This window comes from Euprymna scolopes, chromosome 33, assembly GCF_053919585.1.
Source record: "Euprymna scolopes isolate OS-2025 chromosome 33, ASM5391958v1, whole genome shotgun sequence".
NCBI lineage: Eukaryota > Metazoa > Mollusca > Cephalopoda > Sepiida > Sepiolidae > Euprymna > Euprymna scolopes.
Window position 1 is genome coordinate 37,274,969 of NC_136514.1, and position 22,598 is coordinate 37,297,566.

Sequence of the window (22,598 nt, forward strand, 5' to 3'; positions counted from 1 at the left end):
AATCCCTGTTTTCAGCTAATAGTACAAGCAGGCGTACAGCATAATCACGTTGACATACTGGTTCCCATTTAATCACCGAAGTTAAGCAACGTTGAACCTGGCCAGTACTAAAATGGGTGATTATTTGGGAATTCCAGGTGCTGTATGCCCTCTTCGCTTATCTCGGCAAATTTTTCAGTCGTCCTGGACTTCTCCTTGCCACTGGACTCAAGCAGTGTCGATTCATGAGGACATGTGGTTGTAGATTGCGCCACCCTTGCTTCACAATTACACCGTCTCATTTAACAGTATCCAATTGTGTACACATGCAAATTAATGGCGTACGTTGTTCACCAATGAGCGACCTACAAAATTATGCTTGTCTTTTCTTTTCTACATTTTCTGCTGTCATTTTACAGCTTAAGAACACACGATGTCGTTTGCGATAGTGATGATTTCTATTACACCCTCCCCCTCCTGATATCACTATCACATAAATAGCAGAGAGATGCTGATCGCCTTCGACGTATACTTCTATGTGGAATTGGGGGTGTCATTTCCTCGTTTCCATCTTCCTCATCATTACCGTTATCGCCACCGGCACGTTCCAGAATTTCCTCTTCTGGTTCCGTAAACAGCATTTCTGAGCTCATTCAGAGGGGCAGCAGAGGATCATGGTCATCCTGGAATTTTACGTTTTCTTCCTCATTGTCATTATGTTTTCATTAACGTAGATGTCATCAATGTAAGCTGAAGTAGCTTTCACTGTGGTCTCATCTTGCATAAAAACAGTTTTAATGATATTAATGTCATTATTAAGGGTGCTACGTTGAGGCCAATACCTAAGCGTATCAAACAGTGTCGTTTTCTCTTGATTATCCCTGTCTGAAATGGCTACAGACTTATGGACTCGTATCTATAAGTAGGTTCTCTTCAAAACCAGTAGTGCTATATTACTTCCTTTCTGATGCCACTCTCGTAGTTTAGCAGCGCACACATCTGCATTCCCGGTAAATCACGGGTTGAATTTTGTGTTTAGTCGGTTGCTCAATAGCCATGTGCGGAATTAATCTTTTACTTGGTCCTAAACGTTCTTGTGGGTATGGTATTAACCAGCCGTTATCTATCCACAGCTGAAGTTCTTCGTATGCAGCCCGATTCTTGTTAGAAACTGCATACTCTGAAATGGTACTGCATAACCGATCTGGCGATTCGATCATGGTCCATTTCCACCTCGCAGTCCAGGCCTTTTCTTTATCGTTAAACGTAGCAGAGAAGTCCTTTTCCTAAATATAAATAGCTGCACATACTTCTTTCCCTCTACCAATCATTATACCTTCGGCTACTTTCTCAATGCAAATTGTGGCAGTCCCTATACCACAACATGCTTGGGATAAGCTATTAATGGTTATGGCCTCCACTTGTTGCTTCCTCCATGTCCGACAGCGATTTGCGCTAACTATAGACCGGGAACATCCTTGCTTTTCGGTTATTTCCCTTTATAACAGCATCTAAAACTAACCTTCTATCTTTACATTATAAGCACTCTGATCCCCGTCTGGCATCAATTGAAATGAATGACTCTCGTCTTATGGGGGTTCCATGTTTTGACAAGCTTCTAGGTTTGTCCTTTACTTCTTATTTGAGATCGAATGTACATCAAATCTGTTGCCAAATCTGCTGAAAAATCGTGGGGTTGTTACACCGCTCCAGTAGATATCTCACTGCTGATGCACTTCTCTATCTGTATGAGAGCCAAGTACATCCAATGATGGAGTACTGTTGCAGGAGCTGCTGGAAACACTTATCCTGCCTTGACAGAGTTCAAAATAGACTTCGTTGCCAAGTGGGGGATGCCGTTTTATATTCCCTGCAACCTCTTTCCCACAGAAGAGACGTTGCAAGCCTGTCTCTGCGTTATCGTTATTTTATGGCAAGTGCTCGTCTGAGCTCCAATCTATATCCCCTCTGACTTTCACCAAAACACTCGTCTAGCTGAGACCTCTATCAATAATTTCCCTTACTGTTCATCTGTGTCTAAACTTAAACGTAAATTTCATGAACAAAGGGTCTTTCTTAGAACTGCTCGCCTGTGGAACTCTGTTCCGTGACCATGCTTTCCACCTTACTACAATATGATCGTCTTCAAGTCCAAAGTAAACAAGTTCTTGATGAGCTGTCCCCTTAAGTAATCCAATTTTACCAAATTTCCATTACTAAGTATTACTTTGAGATTTTCCCATTGACTACTGTACACTTATTATCCTTTATCCTCGAGTGGCCTTCAGGTGTTGATAAGTAGTGACTATTTTGTAATAAAAAAGAAGAAAATTGTGACTTCACAATTAAGTAGATAACTTATTGTTGAAATTAACGAAAAAGTAAGTAGTTATAGTTTTTCTTTAATGAAAACTCCATTTTTCGGTTGTCGGATTTCGCTACAATAACGAAGAAGTATCTAGATTTTCATATGAAGATTTTCTTTAGAGTGCCTAGATTTGGATACCCAGCTTTTGTTTAAGATGTTTATATATATATATATATATATATATATATATATATATATATATATATATATATATATATATATATATATATATATATATATATATCAAATTACTTTTAATTGCTCACTTTTTATATCTTTGCAGGTATTGGTTACGGCATCGTTATACTTATTACTTTCGTCTCCATATACTACACAACTATTATAGCCTGGTCCCTTTATTATCTCTATAATTCTATGTTCCCTGTTTTGCCGTGGAGACACTGCAGTAATACATGGAATACGCCAGCGTGTTACGAGACTGTAGTGAACCCGAATCGAAGTCGGTTCACCAGTCAATCCGATAATGAAACCCAGATTGGAAATTTAACACAACTCATCAATTCCAACAGTTCGAATTTTGGCCAGAATCCAGTTTCAGCATCGGAAGAATTTTGGAAGTAAGTTCGATTATATACATTACATACACGCGTGTATATATATATATATATATATATATATATATATATATATATAAGCGAGTCGAATATATGTGTCTATATGTTGTTTTTTCAGAATATAAATTTACTGACTAAATTTATATATATATATATATATATACATATATATATATGCTAGCATGGGTACCCAGCGTTGCCTGGGTTGACAGGAAGTTCCGTTTGAAACACACCTTTATACTAATCATTTTCATCATGGGCAACGTGGATACTCCCACAACAAAAATAAAAGAACGGATGAAAACACGTAAATGTAATCGCCCAAAAAAAAAGAAGTATGTGATATCCTCTCCACCAGATATTTCAGCAGAAGGGCTTCAAAGAGAAGAAAGTATTCTCCAGATATTGAGCACTGGAAAGACCTTCCCCCAAAAAATAATTAAAAAATATTTCATTACAACTTTTGTTTCAATAAAAATAGCAGCGAATGCCCGTGCGATCGTAAAAAAAGAAAAAAAAAGATCTACCAAAATTTACTTCCAAAAACAATTAAATTAAATTTTTCGTCATTTTATATTTCTAATGTAACTCCCTAACCCACAAATGAATTTGTCATATTTTTGGGTTCGTCCTGTTTATAAAATTGCTAGGTGAAAGTACAGAATGGTTTCATAAAATTAATCAAGTTATTGTATGGTGGAGTGACTCTTCATATTTACCTTTTTCTCTAACATATAAAAACGGTTACTTAAAAATTAAGAATAAGCGAAAAAAAATTTCCTCCGAATTAAAAATAAAAATAATAATTCAGCTTAGAAGGATATTTCGAAATGAAAACAAATCTATTATAGAACATATTTAATAACGTGCTCCTTCGTTTAAAACAATTTATCAATTAAACTATCAGAGTTATTTCCCCTTTCGTTTCTAGTTTGAAAATAAAACGATTTCAGATTCATATAAAATAAGTTAAATCAAATATAAATTGAAATTTAAATAAACTAAATAATTAAAAAAAAATAATTAGTACAGTTAAAACAAAGCTATTATGTCGAATAAGTAATATCATCAAGCTAATTATTTAAATAAATTTAATTTAATGTGATATGCTAATGACTGTACCTTAATCAATGTAGATGTGGTTTGAAGAATGCTATATATAGAAATTATGTATAAAATGTAATATCTCCATTGACAGAAGTATCCTATCATAGGCGTTAATATTTTTTGACCAGGAGAGGTGTACACACATATGACCTTTTTGGTCATTGGGAGTTGTACACACAGACACACGAACGCCACTATATATATATATATATATATATATATATATATATATATATATATATATATATATATACAGAAAGTTTACATGGGACAAGTCATCGGTACCGTCGGTTTCAAACCACCTGATAATATATATATATATATATATATATATATATATATATATATATATATATATATATATATATATATATATATATATATAGTTATGTTTTTGTTTTGTTTTTTGGAAAGAAAGGAATCCAGCAGAGAAAAAAATTCCGAAAAAGGCGACCAATGAGAAGGTAAATGAATTAATATATATATATATATATATATATATATATATATATATATATATATATATAATTATTATTATTATTTCACTTTTTCCATTTTTGAACCAGATGCCTTCGGTGGCAAAAAAACTTTTTACGTCGCCTGATGAATGACTTTTGCTTTCTTGCAAACCAATTTGTCCCAAACATTAGCATGGTCAGTGTATCGACTATCTAATATTTATCTATATAAATAAAAATATTATATATATATATATATATATATATATATATATATATATATATATATATAGAGAGAGAGAGAGAGAGAGAGAGAGAGAGAGAGAGAGAGAGAGAGAGGGGGGGATTTGAATAATATTGGGCGAAATGCTATTATTATTCCTCGTTGAGGTAATTTATTTTCAGTTTTAATCTGGACTAGAAGGCCGCCTGGCGTTGCCCAATCGTAATATACGCTTAAATATGATATTTTAATTCATGCAGATTATGTATTTATTATTATAGAGATAATTCGCGATCGATTATTTCATTGAACCTTATGTATGGTAGTGAGATCAAAGCTAAAACATATATATAACTTGTGTGCCATATCAGGAATCGAAGCCAAAACATATAACCCTCCACCCTCATTCCTTAGCCTGTGAGGAGCCCCCCACACACGCCCCCCCCCACATATATATATATATATATATATATATATATATATATATATATATATATATATATGTGTGTGTCTGTGGAAATATTTTTTATTCACTTATATTTCTTTTTTAAATATAACTATCCCTATTTAAGAAGCTCAATGTAATTACAGAGCATATAATAAATGAATAACAAAAGTCTACATTCCAAATTTCATGATGTTGACCATCTTACAATTAATTCCTTTAATTCAGTTGACATTTACAGTATTTGTTTTGTAGCACAGCATCATTCACTTAATTATTATATGAATCAATGAATCTTTTTTGCCCTTAACTCATCAGAAGAAATAGCAAATATCCATCCACTAAAAGGAAATAAAATGCATTTGGGCATGATTAAGAATCCGAAAATTAGTCCACACGGCATTGAAGTCTACATTGCACTGTAGAGAACCTAGTGTTGATTTTATATAAGTATTTTTATATATAATGGCTTCCATTAAAGTTTAAAATGAAAAGGTCAAGTATCATGCTTCAATTGTGCTCTAATCAGAAACATTTATTTCGAATACGCTCCTGTCATACCAAAAAAAAACACTGTTGATTGTATATGCCTGATCTTACTGGTTGTGCGGTAGTAATGGTTTGAATTTAAGTTTAAAATGAAAAGATCAAGTATCATAGTTCAATTGTGCTCTAAACAGGAACATTCATTTCTAATGCGCCTCTGTCATATCAAAGAACCTGCTATTAATTTTATATGCCGGGCCCTTCTGCTTACGTGGTAATAAAACTTCTCAAATGCACTTGTGATGTTAGGCTGTATAAGGTGTTAACTTTGGTCAAAATCACCTGTTTCTTCTTTGATCGGATTTTTTCGATTATCGATACTTACCGAAGATATCCGGGTACAAAACCTATCGTCAGATACATAAAGTACATTTGTGATAAATTTTATGAAAATCGTCCCAGCCGTTTCGGATTCCATAGGGAACGAATCTCCCCCCCTACACACACACCCAAAGTTCCATTGATATAATAGTAGGTAGATAGGTAGAAACTAGATAGGTAACAAGAATTAACTTGATTTTTTTTTAAATACATATACAATGTTTATAATTTCTGTTAGATGTTTACGTGTGTGATCCTGTTATCTTTGTACAGCCCTATTTTAAGAGTGGCAACAATCCTGGAGATTTTTATTTCCTTTAGGCGGATTGAAATTTTTTACTCTTTTTGAGAAGGGGAACTTCTTCCCGAAATATCAAAATATTTCTCACCAGCCGCCATAATATTACCGGTGATTCTCATATTTACCAACATAATACAGAAAGATCTATCACAAAATAAATAGATTATTGTGAAGATGTTTATCCACAAAATGTTGTCTTCGATGTTTTTATTACCCATTCCGGTTTTCTGCCTTGCGATCACCTTCATAAATACCTACATACTTATTTGCGAGGAATGCTTAAAAAAAACTTATATTCACACTAAAACATTATTCACACTAATACACACACATACACATCTCAATAGTATATGAACATCAAGAGACAATAGCCAGCAGAGCAACATCAGTCACTCATCTGGCAAAACATTTTGGTCAGGGCTGTCTCACAGATGAGGCAAAAACATTGAACAAGCCTGCGACGAAAATAGCAAGAAAGAGTCGACAGAAATATACCGAGACCTTCCAAAAGAAGAACCTTCAAGCGTGGGACCAACACTAGCGTGCAAAGTATTTTCTGAGGGACCTCTCCCAGGAATACACAGACAAAGACGGTTCCTTGGACTGGCTCAAGAGGAGAGCTCTCCACCACGATCAGGAAAGAGTTATAATGGCTGCTCAAGACCAGGGATGGATGACCAATGCATTCAAGAAGGTTGCAGGACTTACTAATGACAACAAATGCAAATTCTGCCACACGGAATTGGGAAACATGAGTCATCTGGTATCAATTTGCAAGGTTCTTTTGGGGAACGGCTACTATACAGCGAGACATGATGGAGTATGTAAGTACTTCCACTGGAACATCTGTAAAAAATTAAACATCCAATGTAGCAGCAACTCCTGGGAACATCAAGCTGAAAGAACAGTTGGAAATGACTTATATATCATACACTACGACCATGTAATCCCTACAGCCACCTACCTTGAAAACCTGACATAGTTATATGGAATAAGTCAGAGAGAGTTGCAAACTTGGTTGAAGTGAATGTCCCTAATGATGGTGGTTTGAACGGAGCTGAAAGAGAGAAACAAACCAAATATCAGGGTTTCATGTATGATATGAAAAGAAACTAGAATCTTAGAGAGATATCAATCATACCAGTTATTATAGGTGGCATAGGACTTATGAAGAAGAACCTGAAGTCTTACCTAACTAATATTCCTGGAGAATCAAGTGCAAAAGAGATCCAGACAATTCCACTTAAGAGAACAACGAGGATACTAAAAAGAGCTCTCCGTTGGTTTCAATAAAAAGCAGGACAATGTTGACAGCTGGTTTGGCTAACCCATACTCAGCGTTAGACTCTTCAAAGGAGGAAAACTAAAAACAATACACGCACAGAAGCACTGATTATAAAGAATTAATACTGAAGTTTTTCTGATGAATTAAGATCAGTCGGTAACTTATGGTTGACACAAACTGAAGTTAACAGAATATTTCCTGTCTTATATGTAAAAAAAAGAAAAGAATCTAAAATTACTAAATACTAATTAATCCATTGTTTTTTATTTATTTATTTATCGTTTTCTTAAAGGCATCATGTATTGGGAATCACTGATGGAGTTGAAAACCTGGGCGGCATTCAATACCCGTTGTTATTGTGCTTTGTCATTTCATGGATACTTATATTTTTCGCTTTATCCAAAGGAATCAAAACATCGGGAAAGGAAAGTATTTTTTTATTTATATATTATTTACTTATGTTATTTTACTTATAATTTTTATAAACTTTACTTGTAATGTTTATAAACTTTACTTGTAATGTTTATAAACTTTATTTATACTGTGTATAAACTTTGTTTATACTGTTTATAAACTTTACTTATAATGTTTATAAACATCACATATAATGTTTATAAATATTACCTATAATGTTTATAAACTTTACTTAAAATGTTTATGAACTTTACTTATAATGTTTATAAACTTAATTTAGAATGTTTATAAACATTTATTAAAATGTTTATAAACTTTACTTAAAATGTTTACAAACTTTACTTGTAATGTTTATAAAATTTACTTATAATTATTATTATAATGTTTATAAACTTTACTTATAATGTTTATAAACATCACTTATAATGTTTATAAACATTATTATAATGTTTATAAACTTTACTTATAATGTTTATAAACATCACTTATAATGTTTATAAACATCACTTATAATGTTTATAAACTTTACTTATAACTTTTATAAATTTTATTTATAATGTTCATAAACATCACTCATAATGTGTATAAACTCTATTTATGATGTTTATAAAAATCACTTATAATATTTATAAACATCACTTATAATATTTATAAACTTTACTTATATTGTTCATAAATTTTAATTACAATGTTTATAAACATCACTCATAATGTTTATAAACTTACTTATAATATTTTGAAACTTTACTTATAATGCTTATATATTTTACTTATAATGTTTATAAAGTTTATTATAATGTTTATAAAATTACTTACAATGTTTATAAGTTTTACTTATAATGTTTATAAATATTACTTATAATGTTTATAAACATTACTTACAATGTTTATAAAGTTTAATTATAATGTTTATAAACATCACTTAAAATGTTTATAAACATCACTCATAATGTTTATAAACATCAGTCATAATATTATAAGTAATGTTTATAAACATAACTTATAATGTTTATAAACATAACTTATAACGTTTATAAACATCACTTATAATGTTTATAAACATTACCTATAATGTTTATAAACATCACTTATAATGTTTATAAACATCACTTATAATGTTTATAAACATCACTTATAATGTTTATAAACATCACTTATTATGTTTATAAACATCACGTATAATTTTTATAAACATCACTTATAATGTTTATAAACATTACTTATAATGTTTATAAACATCACTCATAATGTTTATAAACGTTACTTACAATGTTTATAAACATTACTTATAATGTTTATAAACATCACTCATAATGTTTATAAACCTTATTAGATAGTGATTGATAATTTAAAATTTAAAAATCAAATTATAATTAAATTAAAAATCCGTTTCATAAGAAGGAACAACAACAAAATCAATTATCTGTACGATCGTTTCGGAAAACAGTGCTTTTTATTGTGGTAGACATCAAGTTACGGACAATAATTATTACATATAGTTTTTTAATAAGCAAGGTCTCCTCGTCAGCAAAATTTGAAGGGTTTTTATTAAATTTAAAAGACACCATAAATAAACCTAGCATTAAAAGTAAGGCAGATGTATCTGAAAAAAATTAAAATAAAAGGTCTGGATTTAAAATTGATAAGGAAATTAATATGGGTTACAGATAGAAAAGAAATAGAGTAAAATATAGATTTGAATTTCAATTATAAATTTGCTTTAAGTACAACATTACAAATATATACATGCATATATATGAAAAAATAGACACATATATACATATAAATAGATATACAGGTATATACATAAAAATATAGGTACAAAATTTTGACCTTTTAATTTTTCGCCTTTTGAAATCAGGAACTATGGTTAAAATACTCATATATATGTTTGCTATAGCTTTTCACCTTATTGAATGATGAATTGCAAAAAGGGGGACGCCCGTACAATAAATTATTTCCGTTAGCGTACTTTTGATTTAAAGACGCTACGGTTTATATTTCGAATGTTGTTTGTGTAATTACATAATGTAAGGGGGATAATTAATCATATTTTCTTTTATTAAGGGCGCAAGGGGGATAATTAGTCAAACTTAATTTATTAAAAAAAAATTTTAATCTATTTTTACTAATAAGTAATTTTTAATGATTTAAGGTGGTTTATATTTATTAAATTTAAACCAACGTTTATGACTGCATGTGAATATTAGTTCCTGTCTTGAATTTAATAGTGTGGTTGCATTTTTTATATCTTCGTATTTTAAAATTTTTAAGGTCTCTTTTGTACATAGTGCACAGAATTTATCTCCTGGTTTATATGGTTTGCAAGACTCAATTACTCGCCATTTTAAGTTGAAAGAAATATTGCTATTTTTTAGTTGCCAAATATAGTTGGATAGAGTAGTTTGGTTTGACAGAGAGTTATTTTTAAAAGAATGTTTGTGCGTTGAAATTCTATGTTTTATTAGGCCAGATGTGGAACAATAATATATTGCCTCTTGCTTATTGTAATTATTTTCCGTTAAGTCTGGTGCTGGATTATTATATGGTGGGTTGGTTTGTAATTGATCGGTAGATTGGTTTAAGTTGGTGTCATTTAATCTGGTAGTTAAGTATGGCTGTTAATAGATTCATGTAGATTTACGTTTTTTGATACTGTGCAGCTATAGATAACATTTTTAATTTTACATGAGCCTTGTAGAGGACATTTATTTTTTCTTCTACAGTTACAGTCTGATGTATTTTGTATAGGTGTATTTTGTAGCTTATTAATTTTCTTATTATTAGAGCTAATTATTTTTTGATGAAGGTTAGGCATAGTAGAGTAAGAGACTTTGATTGTGTTCTTATTGAAAATTTTATTATATCTATGGGGGGCTTTAAATTTAACAAAAACCCTTCAAAATTTGCTGACAAGGAGACCTTGCTTATTAAAAAACTATGTGTAATAATTATTGTCCGTAACTTGATGTCTACCACAATACAAAGCACTGTTTTCCGAAACGATCGTACAGATAATTGATTTTGTTGTTGTTCCTTCTTATGAAACGGATTTTTAATTTAATTATAATTTGATTTTTAAATTTTAAATTATCAATCACATTACTTAATATATATATATATATATATACATATATATATATATATATATATATATATATATATATATATATATATATATATAATAAATTAATATATTATAATTAAAAAAACCCTCCGGCCACCTAATTCATAATAAGTCATCCCGTGACCGTGATAAATATATATATATATATATATATATATATATATATATATATATATATATATATATATATATATAATTAGGAAGATGAAAAACATAATTTCTACAAAACAACATGCCTTAAATTGATGAAGTATCTCTGTCGAAAGCGCTCGCTATGGATCCAACATATAAATTTAGAAAAAAACACAAAGAAAACTACTCGGAGATTGGAGATGAAAAGGAAGATAATAAAACATTTCCGCGCTCTTCAATAACATTTGTTTAAACGATAAAATGCTGCCTAAATATACCCAATACACACACACACACACACACACACACACACACACACACACACACACACATATATATATATATATATATATATATATATATATATATATATATATATATATATATGCATACATATATACAGATTAACAAGAAAGTTCTCGCGGTTTTTAACTTTTAACTTTTAAGTTCAGATGAACATATCTTCGTTCAAACAAAAATTATTCATAGAAATAAGCACCATCAGAATCAACACACTTTGCCAACGCAAAACAAGTGTATTTATGCCAATTAAAAATCTTGCCTTCTGATGGCGATGAAATCGCTGAAGTCGCTGAAGATGTTTTTGATATCGCTTAGGTTTTTTAAGCATTTCTCACGCAGAAAGTTGTCGAGATCTTTTAAACGTGGTAGTCGGTAGGTGGGAGGTTTGTAGAGTACGGCGGAGGAGGCAGAGTTTCGTAACCCAATTCGTTCAACTTCTTCAGGGTTAGTTTAACAACCTGTGGTTGGGCATTCTCGTGGAGGATAATTGGGCCTTTTCTGTTAACTAATGCTGGGTATTGTTGTCGAAGTTTCTGATGAAGTTTATCTATTTGGTAGCAGTACTTCCCCGTCGTAATGGTTTCGTCTGCATTCAAAAAACTGTAATAGATAAGACCGAGTCGCAGACCGCCAAGTAGTCAACATGACCTTCTTTTGATGCCACTCTGGCTTGAGAAAGTGTCGTGGAGCTTCGTCGGCGTTTAACCACTGAGTTGAGCGTCGCCAGTTGTCGTAAAGAACCAACTTCTCATCATGTCACAACCTGGTTGAGAAATGGGGCATACTTGTTCCATAGAAGAAGGGAAGATGATACTTCATAAAGGCGTTTCTTTCGGTTGTCGTTCAATTCGTGAGGCCGCAATTTATCAAGTTTTTTGTCTTTCCAATCTCTCTTGAGTGCTTGGAAATCGTCGTATACAATACGTCTAATTCAGAAGCAAGTTCTTGAACAGTTGTGCGCGGAGTCTCTTCCACTAAGGCTCTTAATTCATCGTTGTCCACATCTGATGGCCAACCGCTACGCTCATTATCTCCAAGACTCTCGTCGCCGCCACGAAATTTCTTAAACCACCATTTTGCTGTGCGTCCAGTACTGGTTCCTGGGACCAAAAGTTTCGTTGATATGGCGAGCTGCTTCAGCAGCTTTTTCGGCCTAGCTTTAATTGAAATAAGAAAAATGTACAAATTTGCTATTTTTTTTCATCTTGCATTTAACGTTCTGAAAAGAATACATAATTGTTTTAAAACGGTTGTAATTTAAACGATTATATAGAATCGAAATCAAAACCTTTAGGTATAATTGACTCTAGCATATACCATAATAAGCGCACGTCTCCTCATCTAATAAAGTTGTTCTGGTGTTAATATAACGTTCCAATGTGTTTTAAAATATGTAATATTCCTTTTCGGAATTTTCTATTTCAGGTTGTGTATGTGACTGCCACCGTACCTTATGTGCTACTGGCAATACTTCTCGGTCGTGTCGTTACTTTACCAGGTTCAAAAGATGGATTAATTTATTATATGATGCCGAAATGGGAAAAACTGAAGCAGTTTTCCGTAAGTAAAATTAATTACTGAATTGTTGTTTGAATACTATAATTAGGGAGCGTGGGGTGAGTTGTCAGTCCTTTCTACGGCCAAGTCGAGGGAAGTTTGTGTCAGATGCGAATGAGAACAAAGCTGACTTCCGCCATGCTTTTCCTCTTTCTCGATGAGTTGCAGCGAAGACGGGAGCATTTGCTACGGTTACTACCATGACTTCTGGAAGCACATTCGCTCTCTGGTATTCTTAAAGAGCAATAACGTTTTGCCACTTTTCGGAACAATTTAATAAACAAAGGAATAGTAATAAAAATGTTTTTCATTACGTTTCTGAATGTTTGGGGAGATATGGATTGATTGTTCGTATAATTGGAATTCTTCCGACTTCGTGCAGATTACCGAGTTTGACAGAAAGATCCACGAGTTCAACAGAAAGATTCCCGAGTTTGATAGAAAGGTTCCCGAGTTCAACAAGACACAACTGAAGAATATCGAAGGTTACATCAACCGAAACGTTGTGAAAATAGCACTGAGGATGCGAAAAGTGATCCGAAGAATCCAAATAATACGGATGTTGTTCCTTATCTGAGAGCAGTTATTTGCAAATCAACCGGTGCGTTTAAAATCTAAGATGGTAAACTGAAGATACAGTTGACTATGAGACAATCATCCTCAGCGCTGATAATAATGCACTTATCAAACATTTATCAAGTCACAGTATAGGACAACTTGTTAAGTCATCTCCACCGTGTAATATAATCTCAAATTATTTTTTCTTGCCAGATTCTTAATTAACATGCTTTTTATGGAAATCGCTCGAGACAAGGCATGAAGCCACTTAATGCAAGAAGTTAACAAGAACGCACGCTGGTTACTGTAAAGACAGAAGATGCCTATTGACCATGAAAAGACCAAGTCTGTAGATAGAAGGAAAACTGTGAGCAGGAAGACAGTTCCACAACCTTGTGGCCCTTGGAAGGAAGCTGCTGGAATAGAAAGGTGCATTACAATGAAGAATTAAAGCAGCAAATTGATGGATTAATTTATTATATGATGCCGAAATGGAAAAAACTGAAGTAGTCTTCCGTAAGTAAAAAATAATTACTGAATTGTTGGGCCCTGAATATGACCTTAAACTATATCCAGTGGTGAGGCCCCAGATTGCGGGCTTTGGGAAGTGTGGAGCTACCCTTTAATTGCCATTGCACCCAGGTCCACTCTGACCCGGAGTGGTAGTACCTGTTAGAGTTCCAACTATGGGTTAAATAGAAACGGACTTGAAAACAACAAATATATTCTATTAAAAAATTTTTCTTAAAAATCTTTGGATTCGGCATTAAATAATCTGAAAAGGGTTGATATGCCATAAAACAAAAAACAACCAACCAACCAACTGAATTGTTGCTGAATACTTTAATCAAAGAGCTAGTCAAACGAGCTGGAACAAAGGAAGCAGGAATAAATTCTGGGAAACACATGCCATATAGTATTTGTAGAAAAAACTGAGACTAGCAACATCATAGAAGCCTTTGCGAATCACGTAATTTACAATTTCAAAAACGCAATATTTCTGAGATAAACGTCTATATCACGTTGAATAACCTATTCGCGTTAAATCACCAAAGTTAACGTACGTTAAATTAGATCAGTATTTGGATAGGTGAATATTAAGAAATGCGTTTTTAAGCGGGAGTGGCTGTAAATTCTATTTCTCTAAGTAGTATCACTAGTAGATAAGGTATGAATGACCCAATATCTCGCCGAACTTAACTACGAGTGAAATAGTTGGATAAAGTAGACTCTAAACCCTTGGTAGTGCAATTTGTCTAGAAGAAGGAAAACCTCGAAATATTCCAGAATCAGTGTTGACCTTCTTGATCTTCTTTTCTTTGTTGCTGGTTCCCGGAAGAAAAACAAATACGAAAAAAAAAATCAGCATGGTTAACAGAATATACACAATCCTGTTGCAAATCAGTGCTGGAACATATATCTCACTTGTGCACTTATGGCACCGTTTCTCATCGATGAGCTTCAGTAACAAAACCGACATTAAAATAAGAGGTAAAAACAAATCTTCTATCTACATATTAATATCTCAGTGCCTTTAACGTACGTACGTATGTGTAACTGTTTTCAAATTATAAATTATTCCAATAAATTGCAAATTATATAACAAGAAGGTATATTTAAGTATTACGTACAAAAGCGACATCATTTTTAAAATTTTATTATTTATTTTATTTTATTTTTTTTTTTTTACATTGCGTCTTCGGTGATCGGGAGATCCTATGTATTAAAACGAAGGATAGAAGATGATACCATACTACGAACATTACATTATTTGTATATAGATACGTGCATTTAATGTTCGTAATATGTTATTACCTTCTATCCTGGTTTTTAATAAATAGGATCTCCCGATCACCGAAGACGCAATATAAAAAAAAATTAAAATAAAATAAAATTTAAAAAATAATGCCGCTTTTTGGGGCCGTACGTGAAACTAAAATATACCTTCTTGGTCTTCTGGCTAGGATCTGACTGTAGTATCTGTTCTGTCTAAAGATGGTATAATGATTTCGTGAGGTCTCCGTTCGCGCCGGGAGTTCATACAAAGGGGAATATTCACAGACTCCTATAAGGATATTGGAGATAAACTAAAATAATGAGATATATTCTGATACTACATTATCCAGATTACTTAGATAAATACTTTTATAGTTTGAACAAAAGAGCTACAATAATATCGCGGGGCCTCCATTCAAGCTGAATGTCCATAGAGTACCCAGCAGCAATATATTATACATGAAAGATGCCGCTGTGGAATTTCCACAGGTTCCGCTAGTTTCAAGCTGATTTATAAGAACTTAAATTAATGTTAAAAACTACATTTTTAGTAACCTAAAAAATGTATAATTAAAAAGAATAATATTAAGAATGTAGTTTTAAATTAATTTCCTGTGACTGCTTTTTTTTTCAGGTGTGGAAAGATGCTGCTGTCCAAATATTTTATTCCGTTGGACTTGGTGGAGGTTGCTTGGTAACATTATCCAGTTATAATAATTTTCATAACAACTTTCAAAGGTAATTAAAATACGATGTGTATTCGAATAATAAATGAATAATATCGCTGCTATCACACATGTATTATTAGAGCAACATTAATTTAATTCTCGGGCAACGCCGGCTATGAGACGCTAGCATATAAAGTAACTACCGGAATGGCATTACTTGTAAAATTTAATTCGATTAAACGCTACATTTGAACTTAATATAGGTCTTTGTTTTCAATTAAATTCCGGGCAGATATTTAGACAGAGGAAGCACAAATATAATATCCGAATGTCGTTCAAAAAGTAAAGCCTCCTATTTTTTAACTAAAAAGGTTGAAGAGCGAAGACGGGAGTAGTACCATTAAAACGAGCAACGAGTGTTTATTTATTTATTTTTATAAACGATTTGAGGTGTGTGTGTGTTTTTTTTTTCACTCCCTGGGTGCTTTAAAGGGAGAGGTTATCTGCCCTTCGAAAATATGCATATTTAATTATATTTCACCTTTTATTCGTACCAATCCTTTAATTTATAATTGAGCATATACAAATAAATGATTGGAATATTGACTTTTTGCAATCTGGTCTAGCTGCACCGATGAGTTTTGATACAGTGAAACAGTACTGTATGTGAATGACTTATATATATATATATATATATATATATATATATATATATATATATATATATATTAGTGTATGTGTGTGTGAGAGAGAGAGAGACAGACAGACAGAGAGAGGATTTAGTGAAAAGAAATAAACTGCTTGATCGCTAATGTAAGAGCTTAATACGAATTATTTAAAAACTGATGCATTACATATTAGCGAGACGTACCAATGGTTTTATTATAAGGGGTTAACCCTTTTGGGATGAATTATTCCAACATAAATCTTCAGCGTCCGTCGAAACGAAAGAAAATACATCCTATCGTGAAATTTCATAAAAAATCGGCCTAGCTGTTTTCGAGTCTCTCTCTCTCTCACACACACACACACGCGCGCGCGCACAAATCCTTTTAGAGATTTTTTTTTCATTTTTAGGGACGCAATGATTATCCCTGTAATCGATGGATTAACAAGTTGGTTTGCTGGACTAATAACATTTAGTGTTATTGGGTACATGGCTCATATTAGTAATACTGATATCAGTCAGACAATAACTCAAGGTGAGATATTTTATGTACTTATTAACTAAACACCCATATATATATATATACATATATATATATATATATATATATATATATATATATATACATATACATATATATATATATACATATATATAGAGATATATACATATATATAGATATATAGATACATATATATATACATATATACATACATATACATACATGCATATATATATGTATATATGTATATATGTATATATATGTATATATATATCCATATATATGTATATATATGTATATATATGTATATATACATATATATACATACATATGTATATACATACATATATATACATATATATATACCTAAATATGTATATACATACATATATACATATACATATATATACATATTTAAACATATATATACATATGTATACGTATATATATACATACATATATATACATATATATATGTATAATGTATATATATAAATATATATAAACATATATACATATATATTCATATACATACATATATATACATACATATGTATATACATACATATATACATACATATATATACATATATATATATATATATATATGTATATATGTATGTATATATATATATATATATATATATATAAGAAATAAAAATTAAAATAAGTTTTCCAAGGTAATCAAAATGGTAAACTAAAAATATACTATAAATATTAAAGAGTTAATATTTACAAGTAAAGTAATCTCAGCCAGATGTAAAAGCTCAATAAAACCGGAAAGGTAATAGAGCTTATAATATGAACAAATGATTAATAAAACATGCTAAAAACATCTTGAAAAAGAGTTAAAAACATATTTAATTTTAAAAAGAAGCACAAGATAAGTGGATAGTCCTTAGTCCTTTTTTTTCATTTTTTCTTTTACCTCCTATTCTCCTTACCTCACCCTTTTTTTAACCAAGTAAGATCTGTGACTTACTTGTAGTTTCATTAAATACTTTTACATTCAAAATCCGATCTTGCATTTTGCTAATTCCTGCCCTCTGATGAGAAGGAGAGTATTTCTTCGAAACTCCGCGGATAAAGGACTATCCACTTATCTTATGCTTCCTTTTTAAAATTAAATATGTTTTAACTCTTTTTCAAGATGTTTTTAACATGTTTTATTAATCATTTGTTCATATATATATATATATATATATATATATATATATATATATATATATATATACACACACACACTATTACGAATTCGAACATAAAAATGATAAAAGACATTCATGAAAAACAATGAACATTAAAACACATGTGCCCTGAATTCGGTACACCTTGCAAAAGAATACTTCAGTCCAAACAAAATAATGGCAAAATGAATTCGTTATCTCGTATACGAGAGAGATATTCACGAAGACGACTTACTGATTTAATTTTTCTTTTCTCTTTTTTTCTTTTGTTTCAAGTGGTTGGTTAAAATAAATGTCTTTAATATCCGTCCGTCCGGATTAAAGCATATATTTGTAAAGTTCGCCGTTTATCGATGCCGACGTCACCATCTTTCGCAGCTGATATGGAATTTTTCCCAGGCATTGCCTCCTTTGACAGTTTAAAGCCGTTTCGCTTCTCTGTCGCTGTTTGGTGGGAATTTTACACGGCCATTCGGCGCAAAGTCCCAGCGGTATCTGTACCGAAAATGTCTCTTTTCTCCTTTCTCTCGCGCTCTCTTTCTCTCTTCTCTGTACATTTCTTATCCCTCTCTTTTATTTCTTTGTTGCTTAGTTACTAACAAGGGTCATAAAATGGGTCGTTGACCGAGGTCACCAGCCAACTTGCTAGCTCGTGTACTAAACGTCTTTCGTACCTCTCTCTCTCTCTTCTCCTATACTGCCTTTTTCTCTTTCTCTTTTTAGATTTAGCCTCTTCCTTATTCTTCTATACTCTCTCTTTTCCTTCCATGTTCATTTTGGTCCAATAAGATAAACAATTTACAATGTTTATAAATTAAATAACACAAAAAAGATTTAATAGGATGGAAAACACACATCCTACATCAAACCCAGTTTGGAATTTTAAATAAACAGATCAAACTCTCTGTTATAATACTAGCCTGGGTGTCTGGCGTTGTCCAGGTATTTGGAGGTGTATGTTGAGCAAAAAAAAAGCGGTAGTAGGCAGTCAGACTCTAACATGTGACGCAAAGGCGAGAAAGAAAGTGAAAGAAAATCTGACGTCTTACCTCTGCTCCGTGACACCACCAGGAATTCGGGACATTAAAATTAGTCAAAGACAATCCAACTGATATGATGACTTGCAAGAATGGCTCGCAAAAATCGACCCCTCCTTGTAGAAAACTGCCCAGTTGAGGGTGAAAGAATTAATGGTTTTGGCCAATTTTTCAATATTTGTCTTCCGAGACATAGCGCTTCAAAATGATACCAATCTTGTGAAAATCTGTTCCTCTGTGGAAAGTTTTAGGCAGACATACAAAATACATACATTTAAACAGATAGTTGAATTTATATTATAGACTAGCGGGGGGTACCCGGCGTTGCCCGGGTGTTTGTAGGTGGTTATGGGGAGGGGTAAGTAAATAAAATGTACATTAACTACGAGCAGACATTTTTTGCGGTCATACGCATGCGCACACTTAATAGAGAACACAACATTAGGCTGGAACTCTAGATGTTTTGATTTAAATTCTAACTGAAAGTACCAACTCATTTTTTTGTATTAATAAAAAAGAATGAAATAATACGTAAATTTTATTCGCGGTTTTGAATTTGTAAGCCTATCTATCTTTTATTTTACGATATCATATGTATTTCATATATATTTTAAGATGGGTTGGGATAATACACGGAATACGAACCGTGCTGAAATAATAACATTTAGAAAGCCATTCTTAATATGGTGAGGAAAAGGTATTTTTCAAAGTATTCTGAACTTTCACCTAACAATTTATTAAATTACAAACTGAAATACGGACCGTGCTGAAATAATAGCGTTATTATTTAGAAAGCCATTCTTAATATGGATAGGGTAGGCTATGTTTTTTATTCTTTTCTACTTTCCTCTATGAATAATTGTCTCGGTCATAAAGACCAAATAACCAAGTTGTTTTCACCAGGCATTATCTCCTTAAAAACAAATGGCGTGGGTGAGATGAGATCGCTGAAATGCTGCACCAGAACAGATACTACACTTTGATCTTAGCAAAAAGGCCAAGTAAGCGTAATATAGTTTCCTACCAGGCATATCTCCTCCTTAAAAAACAAAAACAAAAGCAAAGCAAAGATACAAAATAATCGACTCAGAATATATATTTAAGAATGGGGGGTATGGAGTTAATCCCAGAAAATGGCTAAAGCAGTTTACGATCTCAAAAATACTTTATTTTGCATATATTTTAAAGGAAGGGCTGAGTGGGGATACGGAGTCAGGCCCGGAATCGGCTGAAGCAGTTTATGATCTCAAATTTTATTTATTTCATATCTATTTTTAAGTGATGGGGTGATATGGAATCAGTTTTTGAAATGGTTTAAGCAATTTACGATTGCATACTTACTTTATTTCATATATATTTTTAAAAGAGGGGGGCGGGACTAACGTTCGGAATACGGACCGTGCTTAAATAATAGCGTTATTATTCAGAAAGACAGTATTAATATAGGGAGCGTATGTTTTTAACTATTCTGTACTTTTATTTAACAAATTTAAAAATTAGACAATGGCACAAAGGATATGGACCGTGCTGTTACTATTTAGAAAGCTATTCTTAATATGGAGAAAGGAAGGTATCTTCGCCTAACAATTTTATAAATAAAACCTAATATGCAGAATAAGGACCGTGCTGTAATATTAAAGTTATTTAGAAAACCAATCTTAACAAAGGGAGGGGAGGTTTTTAAAACTATTTTGTACTTTCACCTAACAATTTATTAAATAAGAATACAGACTGTGCTGAAATAATAAAGTTAAAATTTAGAAAACCATTTTAATATGGCGATGATGTGGGTTTAAATTATGACAAATGATTGTCAAATTAGTATCATATTCAGAAATTATGAAAAATGATTAAATGTGAGTTAATTGATTGATGTTTTTTATGAAATAATCAAACCAGACAATATATCAAAGTTATTATTTTCGTAAGGGGGAGGGGGTATAATGTGGGTTAAAATTATGAAAAATGATTGTCGGAATTAGTAACACCTCCAAGAATAATGAAAAATGATGAAATGTGAGTTGATTAATTGTCTATTTGTAATGAATTAATCAGCCCAGACACTATATCAAAGTTATTATTTCAGTAAGAGGGTAGGCGATAACGTGGGTTACAAATATTCAAAATGATTGTCGAAATTAGTAACATATCCAAGAATCATGAAAAATAATGAAATGTGAATTAATCGATTGGTGTGTTTGTAATGAAATAATCAGCCCAGACAATATATCAAAGTGATTATTTTTGTATAAGGAGGGGGGCGAGAATGTAGATTAAAATTATGAGAAATGATTTTTGAAATTATTAACATATCCTAGAATTATGAAAAATGATGCAATGTGAGTTAATTGATTAATGCGTTTATAACTAAATAATCTGCCCAGACAATATATAAAAGTCATTATTTTCATAAGGTCGTGGGCGATAATGTAGGTTAAGATTCTGAAAAATGATTTTCGAAATTAGTAACATATCCAAGAATTATGAAAAATGATGCAATGTGAGTTAATTGATTGGTATGTTTGTAATAAAATAATCGACGCAGACAATTTATCAAAGTTATTATTTTCGTGGGGGGGGCGATAATGCGAGTTAAAATTATGAAATATGATTGTCGAAATTAGTAACAAATCCAAGAATTATTAAAAATGATGAAATGTGAGTTAATTGATTGTCTATTTGTAATGAAATAATAATAAATAAATAAATATATAAATAAGAACCTTGAGGTACCTTTCATCCAACACTTGTCAAGAGATTACGTCGGCAGCGATTAAAATAAAACAATTTATACATAATTACAAAATGTTTAAAGAGCTCTAATTTATTAAGAAAAAAATGCCTACATTCCGTCATTATTTCTTGTTTCTGCACTTATCTGCAAGCAAGTTACGTTTTTTTTATTTTTTATTTTTTTCGCCCTAGGTTCTGAAATATGGGCCATATATCACGGGTTATTCATTCATTTAATTCACCCCGTGTAGTTTTTTATTGTTTGTTTCACCATTTTCAATTATGTATATATTTTTATTTTAATCGCTGCCGTCATAATCTTCCATAAA

At 31.7% G+C, this 22,598-nt stretch overlaps 1 protein-coding gene and 1 pseudogene across 1 annotated transcript in view; both read left to right on the forward strand.

The window, feature by feature from the left end:
• The window catches only part of LOC145258040 (sodium- and chloride-dependent glycine transporter 2-like), a 74,607-nt gene that overhangs the window by 33,845 nt on the left and 18,164 nt on the right, over positions 1-22,598 (forward strand). Inside the window, exons 4-9 of the mRNA XM_080115764.1 lie at positions 2,631-2,925; positions 7,901-8,037; positions 11,924-11,967; positions 13,010-13,144; positions 16,110-16,213; positions 17,221-17,345. Of these exons, the coding sequence (XP_079971890.1) occupies positions 2,631-2,925; positions 7,901-8,037; positions 11,924-11,967; positions 13,010-13,144; positions 16,110-16,213; positions 17,221-17,345 (840 nt within the window). The remainder of the gene's footprint in view (positions 1-2,630; positions 2,926-7,900; positions 8,038-11,923; positions 11,968-13,009; positions 13,145-16,109; positions 16,214-17,220; positions 17,346-22,598) is intronic.
• Positions 32-149, forward strand: LOC145258586 (5S ribosomal RNA; annotated as a pseudogene).